The sequence below is a fragment of the Sceloporus occidentalis genome, unplaced genomic scaffold, assembly GCF_023333645.1.
Source record: "Sceloporus occidentalis isolate IW3139 unplaced genomic scaffold, rSceOcc1.0.p SCAF_5, whole genome shotgun sequence".
In the NCBI taxonomy this organism is placed as follows: domain Eukaryota; kingdom Metazoa; phylum Chordata; class Lepidosauria; order Squamata; family Phrynosomatidae; genus Sceloporus; species Sceloporus occidentalis.
The window spans coordinates 140,882,256-140,895,616 of record NW_028316985.1 but is presented as its reverse complement, the minus strand read 5'-3'; the positions used below and the strand labels follow the sequence as shown (position 1 = coordinate 140,895,616).

Below are 13,361 nucleotides of genomic sequence, written 5' to 3'. Positions count from 1 at the left end.
CTGTTTTTAGCCTTCAAAGATTCATTAAATATTGGCTACACATGTAATTAAATGTTGCTATTGCCATTGAAGTGTCTCAGTTGAATATGTATTTTAGATAGAGATTACAATTGTAAAATGTAACTATGTTAATAGAATGGTAAAATAACAACAATGTCCACTAGAGTGTGCTCTAGCACAAAGGGTAAACCCAAAGTTCTGTTTCTCTCACCTGCAAAAATATAGGCAAGGTCTGGGTGAATATATGTTTTCAGGTTGTAAAAATGTAACTCCAGGCTTATAAGTATTATTTGGCCTCCTCTTTTTATTTTATTTTATTTTTTAGAGAAAGTGCAAAGCCTGCTTCCAAAACTTAAGGTTTTAATATTATGAGAGAAGGTAACAGGGAGTTTTCTGATTTTTTTCTTCTACCATAAAATGTATTGCCACCACTTCAGGCAGTAGAGGAGCTGTAACAATCAGTCCCATGTTGTTAAGATGTTTACAGAAAATTTTACTGAGAATGATGCGATGTAACCATCTTATTTTCCACAGAAGGCCCCAGGAAAAAGTCTTGTGATGTAGCATAATTCCCATCTGGTTGTTGATTGACTCTCCTTGAATTCATGGCAAACACTTTAGCTAAAGGAAATAAGCTGGGAAACCTTGCATTATTTTCTTGTGTAATTTTGAACACCTTGCCCTCTGAAAATTAGTACTTGATTGTGCCTCCATCCCCATATAGACACATACTTTGTTCCAGTTCTAATTCATGCCGTCCATTTGTTACCATACTACCTGTAAATGCTGAGTTTTAATGATTCTCTTAAGTAATGCTGGGTGCTACTGTTAGTTGTTAATCTGGTCAAATATTCAAGTGTGATATCTACTGTAATCTGTATAACTTTATGGGATGAGCAAAAATGATCTTCTGAGTTTGTCATACTTAGAGAAGTGATAGCCAGCACCATTTATTATAAATTATGGATTGGGTATTGATAATAGATTGATCTAATTTACTACTATAATCACGGGAGATTTGTATCATAATGAATTGACCCTGCACCACATCACCAACTCTTTCTAAAGTCATTCACATTCTGACTTGTGGGACTGATGATGCAAAAAATACTGTTGTATTTAAGGAAATAATTCCCCTTTACCACATGTAGTAAATGTTCTTGCAGGCAATCATAGATATTTAAAACATGGAAACATATAGGCTGAAATTTTGCTGGGTCACCATGTCAAGTGCAAAAATAGTTGTGCAAGCTTTTGTGCTTTCCCACCTGCTAAGTGTTCTGCTGAAATTACAAAAAGGAAGGTAGCTTAATCAATAGCATTAATTACTTCTGCAAATTCCGTTTGTGTTGGGTGACACTGGAATATATGATAATGATAGTATTTTGATATTTTAATGAATTGATGAATAAACTAAATAATCGATCGTATCTAGATTTAAACATGTGTAACTGAGCTGACAAGAAGTAAGATTTTCTGCTTCCCTTTACCCTACAGTTGTCTCTCCAGTTTGCTGAAAATGTTGTACCGAAGGGTGGGGACACTGCTGAATGGGTTGAGCTGTGTTGGTCCATTCCCTAATGTTTAAAGCAAAACCAAATTCCTGGTCTCAGCTATTAATTATATCAAAATGATGGTTATACAAGGGAAATAGGAACTTCAGTCTTTGTTACCCATACATATGTTTGAGGCCCATCTTCTTCTCTTGCTAGAAGTTATGCCCAGAGGCCTAGCAGGTGGAGCATGCACTTCATTAGGTTTGTTTCTGAAGGATTTCCTACATGCCACTCTTCACTGTTGCTGAGTTATTTGAATAGCAAAAGTAGTAACTGAGCTCCTCAAACATTTGGGGACAGGGTGCAGAAAGCTTGTATTAAAACATCAAGTAGCTGTTCAAGACTGATATGATGAAGATTATACAACTATTCAGATAGCACACTTGAAAATCTAAGATACTGAAAGGTTTAATAATGTGTTCTTCTAATGCTTTTGATCATCTTTATCTTATTCCTTATTTGATTATCAAATTGGAAGCTAGTAGGCTTGTTGTTATGCATGTCTGTTCAGCATTACTCAATAGCTATCACATTAATTGTAATAATTCAGATGCAGAAAGGTATGTGGCATTTCTAATGTCATTACTGGTAGAAGCATTAAATTGGGTGGCTGACTGGAAGGTTCCTCCTTACTTCTGCTTAGTAAAGGAAATCCAGCAGACTGAATCACTTTACTGTTGTTGTTGACTTATGGTGATCATAAGATGACACTATCACAGGGTTTTCTTGGCAAAATATGTTCAAAGGGAGTTTGCCTTTGCTTTCCTCTGAAGCTGAGAGAGTGTGACTTGCCCAAGGTTAGCCAGTAGGTTTCCATGGATGAGCAGGAATTTGAACCCTGGTCTCCCAGTGTAAGGGATGTAGTGGCTTAGCCATTAAGATGCCAACTCTGACAACCACAAGATCGGCAGTTCGAGACCCAAGTGCCGTGATGGGTTGCACTCCCATCACTAGTTCCAGTTTCTGCCAACCTAGCAGTCCGAAAACATGTAAAAGTGCAAGTAGATACATAGGTGCCACTTCTGTGGCAAGATAACAACATTCCATGCAGTCATGCAGGCCACATGACCATGGAGGTTGCCTGACAACACTGGCTTCCTCGGCTTAGTAATGGAGATGAGCACCACCCTCTACAGTTGGACATGACTAGACAATCATGTCAAAGGAGAAACCTTTACCTCTACCTCATAGTGTCTTAGTCCACTATTCCACACTACTGCTACACAAACTTACTTCTTTGTGCAGTATGAATAGTGTTGGGAATTTAGCTTTTGTAATTTAAATAATGTATTCTTGGAATAGCACGTGGATCCATAACATTTCCTAAATTAACTGTTTTCACACACACACAAAAAAAGGGAATCTAGGGAAATTGCATATATTTAACAAAATAACCACAAACAAAAGTTTCTGTTTGATCTCTGGAATCCAGAGCTTGTCTGCTCTCTTAAGACGTATCATGAGAAAATTGCTTTTGCTTGTCACCATCCTCTATATGTTGTTGCAAATGTGTAAGAATCACCTCATGCAGACTATTTCCTACAGGTACTTGGTGACGCAGAGAGAATGAAGTATGTACTGCAGTGTGTGCCATGTACTGGTTTTGCTGCATGAACACACTTTCTGAACTGCTAACTTTCTTCTAACCCTGTTTTCTTGAGGCAAGAAAAAGACCAGAGTGGTGTGTTCTCCCCCTAAAGTACAGTATCATGAAGTCTACTTCCATAACTTTCTAGAGGATAATATAAAGACCCTGTTCAGTACCCAGTGACTTGGTTAGGGATCCAATGATAGATCTCTGATTGGTAAATGGAGTGGAGTAGCCAGACCTTTTCCAATACTGCTTGCTCATGTTGAAGTGTAAAACATCTGTGTGAGTAGCTTCAGGACTTCAGAGTAAGTAGGGAGGAGGGATATGGTTCAGTATAGCATAGGGTCCATATGCATATCTTTACAATACGGTGAAGGGATGTTGAATTGAGGTCTGAGAGTGTGTGGGATTTCCATGGCCATCGGGGATTCAAACCCAGGTCTCTTAGAATTCTAGTCTGACACACAAACCAACATGCTGGGTCTAACATGCAGTATTATATATCAATGTACTTTCATCCATTGTATTGCCAAGCCCACTTTCTCATATTATCTGTATTACATTGTTGGCTGGCAAGGATGGAGAAATACAATATGATGCTGCAGCAAGAAATAAGCACTGCTGCACGATTTAGAGCTACTTGGATGAAAGATGGGACTTAAATATATAATAAATAAATAAATAAAAGTTTTATTTTTATACCGCCCTTCTTGCAATCAGGGCGGTGTACAGCAATATAGAAAACATAACACATAGCACATACCATAAAACATTTACAATTAAAATCACATTAAAAACCAATTCTGGCCAGTTTGCCACTGCTGTCAGAGGGGGGAAGGCTAACTGGAGCCTGTGTCCAGGAATGCTATTTTGAACAAGAAGGTCTTTAGTTCCTTCTTGAACTGGGCCAGGGATGTGGCCGAACGGAGCTTTCCGGGCAGCGAATTCCAGAGCGTCGGGGCCGAGGTGGTGAAGGTCCTCCTAGATGTGGAGGCCAGTCTTGCCCCTGGGACCCTCAATAGCTGCTGCCCAGATGTTCTGAGTGTGCGGGGCGGATTATATGGGGAGAGGCGGTCCTCTAGGTATCCTGGGCCCAAGCCATTTAGGGCTTTATAGGTTATAACCAACAAATATAACAAATAATATTCAAAGACAGTGTATGGCCCTTAAAAATGGGTGTCATTTTTAGTAATATATTCTCTCTTGAAATGTGTTGTTCACTCAAATCAATAATATGTGGTAATGGCTGTAGAGTTCTGATAAGATCAATAGTAGTTGAGAGCAGGTTCATTCAGTTTCATGTTTCTAAATTTTGGCAATTTTCAACAGTAAACTCCAGAGACTTGCCAATGAATTGTTTTTAAAAGGGGAAGTGTAAAGGCAAATCAGTTTTCTGTAGAGCAAGTGTTTCATTCCAAACAGGCCTTAAGAAAATCTTGGAGAAACTGTACATGCTTTTCAAACCTTTGAAACAGTTAATAATAATAATAAATAATAATAAATTTTATTTCTACCCCGCCCTTCCAAGGATATGATCAGGGCGGCTTACAAAATTTATAAAAACATTTCAATACAAAGTTAAAATTCAGTGTAATAGTTAAAAACATTGAGTTGAGTGCTAAATTAACTTGTAGGTAGACTCTGTCATGCTTTTGTGCCTATTATGGTCATTAACATTGTGGTTTTGAAACTAAAGCTGACAGCCCTTCTCAATAAAAACTGACTCTCTTGATTAGAGATTAAAGTTTTAATCCCTGGTGATTGTTCATTGCTACAAAACTTTGGCACTTAATGCATAACAAAAAAATGTTCCAGAACTGCCAGAATTTGGGTGTGGAACGGGGATGAGAGTGAATGTGAGGAGTGGGTGGATGTGCAGATATCCAATAGAAAGCAGCCTTACAGAACATTTGTGGAAAGGGCAAATAAATTCAGGAAAGTGAAGAGTAGGCAAACTTGTCTAAGGTGATTTCCTACTGTGGAGGACATCATAAATCAGCCTTCACTGCATCACACATATGTTATGTATTGGCTGAAACAAGCACCAGTTCTTGATGTCTGTTGAAATAACAAAAAAGGAGGTCAGTGCCCACCTTACTAGTTAGGGCAAAAATTCATAAATTTAGAAATCTTACCACTTCTTCAGTCAGTATATGCAGTAGTTGGAAAAGAGGCAGGACATGACTGGTTCTCTTAACATCATCAGTTTCTTTTCAAAGAGCCAAAATGTTTCATGACAGAAACAGGTTACTATTTGCTGAGCAATTGGGAAAAATACTGTCTTTATAGTTTTCCTCTTTTCTGTAAGCTAGTGATCTGTGGATTTAACTGCCTGCAGAGCTCTATGCCTATATTATTTAATGATTATTTAATTGACACGGATGTGCACGTGTCACTGCCTGTTGAATAATATGGGGTACGACCGTTCATGTTTTTTCCTTATCTGCAGGGGCCCCTGGAACCAAATGCCCATGGGTGGGAAGGGTCCCATGTATACTGTTTTATTTTTTTAAAGTTGAATATAGTAGGATGAAGCGTGCCCTTGATGTCAGCTCTGTTGGTTTAATACAATGCATGCTACTATTATATTGAATTATAAACTCTTGTTTTGGTTTGGTGTGGTATCCATAATCTTAGTGAGAGAAGCATTTCTAAGAAAGATATATGCATCAGAAATGCAAATATGCCAAGCTGTTATTTGAGCTTGTTAAACTACAGTCAGTCCTGTTGTAGAGATGATGATGCTCTAAATTTCCCCTTTACTAAGCCATGGTTTGGCATAACCATTTCAAGCTAGCTTTCTATTATGGCTTGTAAGTCAATTGCAAGCCATATTGTTGTTTCAAGAAGTCATTGTACTAATGTATAGTTTCATTTAATTAGCAGTGGTTTGGTGTGATGATCTGGATTGACCCTTAGGGCCTATTCAAATTTAGTACTAAACAACTATTTGGTATTGTATATATAAACAAGCCTAGAGGGCCCTAAGGCTCATGCCTTCCTTCTCTTACCTCACTTAGTAATTCTCTACTTCTGATCCTTTTTGGTTGTGCTTGGCCTTGTCTCCAAACTTCGCTTGATTCCACCTTCGGGAAACTAGGAATTATTGTTTAATTGTATGGAAGAACTGTTAGAAGTAAGTGGTGCTGCAAACTTGAATTGGAAATAGGAAAATGTAGGGAGCGAAGAGGAAGCATTTAAATTTTAAGGCTCCTGTGGGTAACAACAAACCAGTACATTGCAAAAAAACAAAAACAAAACAAAAAAAAAAAAAACCCAAAGAAAAGCAAAAACCAAACCGAAAACATTGTTTGTAATAGTGTTAAGAAGTCAAAGTAATGGCAGAGCTTAGATTGCAGCACTAGTGATTGAAAAGGCAACCTGTTTGCCATTGAACGCATTTTGAAATGGGTCCAGATCCCTGAACTCTAGGTTTAACTTGAGAATGCTCAGCTCATTGACAGTAATCTTGGTTTCCATACCCTTACCTTTAAAAAGGAGGTAAATAATGGAAAGGTTGGATAATAGAGGCCTTGAAAATGCTGGATACTTCCATGGCAATATGTGAAGTCTTTTGAGGCCGCTGATACTGTCCCTTTACTTACTCAAGGGGTGGGGGGATGGTAGGGAAACCTCAGATGTGCTGATAGGACCCAATTTGAATCTTTTCTAAAGCTCCATTTAATTCTGGCCTTATTACAATTGGCCATTCTGAGTTGGGTGCTAGAGTGTTGAATAATTATTAATTGTACTTCATACCAGTTTTGCTAGCATGCTGCTTATTTTTATGTTGTTTTGGCAAGCTTCTTTAATGCCAGTTGTGGAAATCATACAACTTCGCAGCACTCCTCAGGACTCTGAGGCTCAGAGGTGGGCAATAGGTAATCCTGCATGTATTATTAGACTGCAGACACCATAATTAATAGCCAGAATAGCAAATACTGGAAAATGATGGGCCCTGCATTTCCCCATCATGTTGTTCACTCCCACACTAACACTGAAAAACATATGATATATATGATCGATAATATGCCAAAATAAATAATATTGCTCAGTATTTACTGATTAGGACAAGGACAACAGAAGAGTTCCCACTATGAATTATTGCTTTGAGTGTCTACTCATTATTGTTATGATCCAACTTAGTTTTTATGGAAAAGCCATAGAAAGAAGGAATTACGTTTGCAAGTGTTTTCTAACTTACAATGCTCTTTCTCAAATTAGTGTCTGGTTCACCAGTGTACGCGAAGCCTGTAGTGCAACCTGCAAAAATATATTCTGTGAAGTCATCAAAACAGAACATTATGACACCATAAAGTAGATTCTAGGAAATAGAATGCATTGTTCAAGATGAGTTTGAAGGATTGTAGTTATGCCTAAATGTTCCCTCATCTGGGATCTTTACATGAATATTCCATTTTATTCCAATATTTCTAAGGACTTGAAGCGGTCCCTACCAGCTGGACTTGGTTTGTCTGAAACTCAGATTACATCACATGGCTTTGACAGTACTAAAGAGGGCATCATTGAAGCTGGACCTTTTCAAGGTAATAAAATTTAATCATGAACATTGCATATTACTAAAAAAAATATGTTACTGTTTGATAAAGGATTCTATATAACATACATTGTTGTTAGTGATGTGTAAACAATTACTTCAACAAAAGAATGCGTGCATTGGCAAGTCTTTCACTAAATTTTTTTATGATAAACAGCAGAGTTCTAAGGCTATTTTGTGGAAAACAATAGTTGGGATTTAGTCAGTATAAACAAAGTGGTTTGTTACAAAGAAGAGCTGTGAAGGCCTGGGGAAAAAAATGGGAGAAACTTTTTTTCCCATTTTTGTCAGAATTTTTTCCTGTTTTTTAAAGAGCTTTTTTAAAAAAAATTCTGGGCCTTCCCATCTTTACAAATAACAGCCTCTATTTGGTGGCAATAGCCTTTGTTCGAAGCAGCCATAAACATGCATACAAGTTTTCATTCTGGTTCCTCAAATATTTTATAGGTAGGAAATGTATTGGTTCTATAAAGATGTATGTTCATGGTGTATGTCCCATTTTCAGGTCCCTCATCACTACCTATATCACCTGTTATATCACCCAGCAATGCAGCAGCTAGCAGACTGGCTGGACAAGGGAGTGATTTAATTATTCCGAAAGGTATTCGGAGGTTGAAGCAGATAACACCCTTGCTAATATAATACTAACAAGTTGGCATACAGTTACTTGACTTGTGATTACTTTCCTTTCTGTGACTAAGTATAGCATCAGCTTTTTCATGGTCCTGTCGCTTGGCAAAGTAATGGATGTCTTTTTCGTTCTGCATACTGTCTTCCTCCTATATTAAGCATGGTCTAATCAATATCCTCATCAAGAAAATAAAATATAAAAAATTACAAATCAGACATTAAATTTGTATTTAACCTTGGTATCTTACTAAGTAATAATCACATTTAATACCCTGTTTTAACTGGATATATTTTTTTTGATGAAACTACGAAAGGGTTACTGGAAACTGAGCAAAACAGTCCCATCTAGGTGCCTGTTACTCTCAAAATATTGAGTATTTCCTTGGTCACTTGCATAGCTCTTTTCCAGACATCACATATGGCGATATTTATAGAAGTTGTCAGCAGTCAGCATTGTAAAAAACTTCTGAATGCACCTGAGGTTTTAAACTGTATCTATCTTGCATGGCTAGAATGGTAAAGATATTGTCAAAGGTCATACAACGTTGTGCACTGAACTGTTGTGCTAGCTGCTTGATATAAAAAGATTATACTTTGCAGCCATTCAAAGTCTGCATATTTGGAAATACAGTGTGCCCGCATCATATGCGGGTGCACCTTATGCAATTTCCATCATACGCTGAAAGCTGTGTCGGAAAAAACCCTGGCGCACCCCGGAAGAAATAATGGGGCGCACCGCAGGCACAAATCCCATTACTTCTAATGGGGCTCGAGCTTACGCAAGTTTTCCTTACGTGGTGGGGGTCCAGAATGGATCCCCGTGTAAAAGAAGGGCGCACTGTAAAATGATGGGTTTTTTAAAAAAATTGTTCATGCTTTGATTATAGTGAAATTGTAACTTTATTGAGTTATTTCATAGTACTTAGAAAACATTTGAAAAATTTAAATTATAGGTTAGCATGCTTTTTAATAAGATGTATCCAGCATATAAAAATGATCTCACAAGCAAGAATTAATACTGCCAATTAATTCTGATGTTAACAAGCATTGTTTCAAGCATTGTTGTGAAGTAGAACATCATGGATCACAAATACAATGGACCTCATATATTGATGGGTTAACCACCCACAGATTAAAGCTTCTGCAGGTTGCCCTGTCCTATATATAACCAATGACAGTATGTGCCCATCGCCATCTATTGACTAATATAGGCTTGAGCTCTTGTGTTTTTCTCCCTGCAAGGGCCTCCAGAACCAAACCCTCATGGGTAAGGACCCACTGTATGTTTCAGAGATATTCTGCAGTTTGTTTGTTTTTAACATTACTTGTTATTTATTTAAAACATTTTATTACTGTTCACTAATGACAGTTTAGCAAGTGGCTTTGTTCATAGAGTTGGAAGAGACCACAAGTTGTTCTGATGATGGTGCGCCCTCAAGTCGCTTCCTAATGTGATTTTCAAGTAGGTAGTTTACCCACCAAAATTAAATTAAAAAGTATAAAACCATAAAATTTTGAAAGTACAAGAAAAATTAAATCTCAAACAAACCCAGTAACAAGTAATACATCTGTTAATTTTTAAAATAGTTTAGAACTAGTTTTATTTGAAAGCATTGGGACTAAAAATATATATAAAACCCCAGGTAAGCCAAGAGCAAATCAAAAGGTAAATAGTGAAAAACCCTAGAATCCATGCACTATTCCTACTTTGGCCAGGGGAACCAAGTACTGTAGATCTTAGGCTTTACATGGATATACGTGGACAGAAGTGATATTTTGAGTAACTTGACTCCATGCTGTTCAGGCCTTTGAAAGTTAATGTCCACATTTTGTCTTTGGATCTAAAATGGATTTCTTAAAATAAGTATTCTGTCAGTCAGATTCTGTCAACCGTTTTGCTGCCTTATCTTGGACTAAGAAAATTTCCAAGTGTTTTCAAAGATAGTCTCAGTTTTAACATTTTTCACTTATCCAATCTTTTCTTGGTTATCTCTTTTTACACAGGTCATACTTAGCATATCAGTCTAAGCTAATAGGCACTCCAAATCACCATGACCACCTATATCCCCAGTAAATGCTAAATCCAAGAGTACTTCCCAGCTAAAAACATTTTCTTTTAGGGTAGCTTTCTCCAACTTGGTGTCCTATATATGCATCAGATCCAACTAGAATGGCCAGTGTCCTGGAAAGACAGAAGTTGTACTCTAAAATATCTGGGGAGAATCAGAGTGAGTGAGCCAGCTTTAAAAAGAGTGCATCCCTTACAAAAGAGGTCAGACCTTATTCAGCTGGGCAAAGAATCCACCCATTAACAATACAGTACCGTACTTTCCTCTTGTCTGGATTAAGTCTCAGTTTTCTGGCCATTCAGTCCATTACCACACCCAGGCACTGATTCATAACAGCCAGTGCCTCACTTGGCTTTGATGAACAGGAGAGAAGTTTCTGGGTGTCATGCACATATTGGTGAGATCTCTTTACAACCTCTCCTAGGAGCTTCATGCAGATATCAAATAGCATAGAAGATAGAAGAGCACTCTGTGAAATTCCATAGCAAGAAGCTGCCAAGGGTAGAGGAATAGCAACACCACCACCCCGTCCCAATGCCTTCAGGGGAGAGGAATTGGCCATTTAGGTAGACTCTGCAACACTGCAACAATCAACTCAGGCTTCAGTGTTTTGCCTTTTTCTGGATCTTTCTAATGCAGCAGTTCACAACCTGTGGGTCGCAATTCCTTTTGGGGTTTGAATGACCCTTTCACAGGGGTCGCCTAAGACCATAGGAAAACAGATATTTCTGATGGTTTTAAGAACCGAATTTTATGGTTGCGGGGGTCACCACAACACGAGGAACTATATTAAAGAGTCACAGCATTAGGAAGTTTGAGAACCATTAGAATCTAATGGATATTTGTAATAAGAATGAACTTGAAAAAGTGAGGGAAGAATTCCCTACATATATGTGAACTAATTACAGCATGGTAATGGTGGCCATTTTGAATTCATTGTTTTGTTTGAGATTCTTCTACTAACCTGTTTACATGAATGGATTCCACTTTATCTCTTGATTTGAGGGTCTTAATTTTTGAAATGTATTAAGAGTCTTAATTTTTGTGGTGGTAGGCTACACTGAAACATATTACTTTTGAACACCCTAAAGAATGATGACTATATGATCTCTGAAAAAGCTTTCTGGTTGATCTGAATGCAGTTTTTCTCTCTTCTATGCATTGCTGTGTCTTTGCAGTAGTCACTAAAATTAGCTGGGAACCTCAGGCCTATGGAACCTCCCCGGCTGAGCTCTGCTTCCCTTACTTAAAGTATTCTGATTCTCTCATAATACCAGGTTTAGCATTAATAGAATTAAATGTATTTCATTGACATCAAAGACGTGTTTCAAATATAAATTTCATCATAGGGATCAGTGGGTGGGGAAGATCAAATGAGGCCACAAGACTCTTTTTTGAAAGAAGTATTTCACTGTTTCCAACCTTGCATGGGAGTGCAACTGTAGGGAAGGTTGTACTGGTGACGTTTTAGTCCCTATTTCTGTTTTGTGTGAATGTGTGAGTAAGAGAAGAGGGTGGCCATTTACTATTAACCTATTCACATTCAAAAGTGATGTCTATCTTTGACATGTGATTCCTTGGGCCAGAAGAAAAGTCCCCACTTTCTGAAGCTCTGTGGGCTTACTCAGGACTACTTCACATATACCTTACTACACGTAAGAGCACCTGAAAGGGGAGATGAATAATGTACATAAAACACATAGTAGGCATAACGTAGGCATCTGACACAATTGCAAGTTCCCAGCATGTCATGTTGTGAGATTTAGTAGGTGCCTGCTTCATATTTAAAAGGTTTAACACTGGCAACTGCAGAGATATTAAAAAGAATTCTCATTTTTAATAAATTTGAAGTTTCCTGAGTAACCTCTTTCTGAAATTGTGAGTGAGGTGCTGTAGAAGTAAGATGGGATTGGAGAGTGAGAAATGCCACTGTTCCATTGACAGCATAAAGCATCTATGAGGTAGACTTTGCACTTACTGCAATAGTTAACTGCAAAAATAGTAATTAATAGTCAGGTGGATCTATTTCTACCCTTCATTGTGTCTTAGTCATGGGGAAGTCTGTTCTCATTCCTGATGGAACTTTTTTTTCCTAAATGAGAAGATGTTGCTAGATAAAACAGGCAGAAGTACTCTTGCAAATTGATACAATGCCTCTTAATTGTGAAGCAACTCCCACTGAGCTTGATAGCATTTGCTCCCAATTAAATATGCTTAGGTTTGCAGCTGTGGTTGTTGTGGTGAGATTTGAAAGGGTTACTATTCATGTGAATACTAGTGAAACATATTCCTGGGATTTTTTATAAATATAGATATAAAATATAATAATGTCTGGGAAAATCCTACCTGTGTTTTATCCCATTCAGTTTTGGTAAATTGTGTATTGGAACAATTTTTCCAGTTTTATACTGTGAATAATTACCTGTCAAATGCATTAATGAATTGGGTCGGCTCTATAGAATTTTCTACCAACCTGCTAGTTCAAGAGAATCAGAATATTTTAAAGCTATTTAATTAAGAGCTCCAAATTATTAGTAATACTAACTTAAAAACAAATGCCTGAACAATCATTAGTATAATAGTAACACAAAGATGAATGAGCTATACCTTTTAGAGTTAAACTGAAAATACTTTTATTCATAGCCTTTTGTTTAATTCAGCTGCTGAAGTCAGCTACTTAATGTTTGGACTTGATTTCTTACATATGGCTTAAACAGGCAATGTAGGAATGCAACAAAAAAGTGGACCAGTTGTTCTAGCAGAGGAGACAAAGAATCCAGCAATGGAAAAACTAGAGCTTGTAAGAAGATGGAGTCTGAACACTTACAAGGTTTGTATTGGCTTCATTGTTGTAGTTGTGGTATATCACATGTAAAAGGATTTGGCATTTTACCAGAATTTGAAGGCTGAGAGACTGGCATGGGTTTTAAAAACTTAATCTTTTGTCACAATGACTT

At 37.5% G+C, this 13,361-nt stretch overlaps 1 protein-coding gene across 8 annotated transcripts in view; it reads left to right on the top strand.

Moving 5' to 3' along the window:
• ARFIP1 (ARF interacting protein 1) overlaps positions 1–13,361 on the top strand; it is a 62,665-nt gene that overhangs the window by 25,802 nt on the left and 23,502 nt on the right. For 7 of the 8 annotated variants that reach the window (XM_089525674.1, XM_089525671.1, XM_089525670.1 and 4 more), the window contains 3 exons: positions 7,586–7,694; positions 8,211–8,306; positions 13,122–13,234. In XM_089525674.1, the coding sequence (XP_089381800.1) occupies positions 7,586–7,694; positions 8,211–8,306; positions 13,122–13,234 (318 nt within the window). The remainder of the gene's footprint in view (positions 1–7,585; positions 7,695–8,210; positions 8,307–13,121; positions 13,235–13,361) is intronic. The other variant, XM_089525676.1, reaches the window with a different exon arrangement.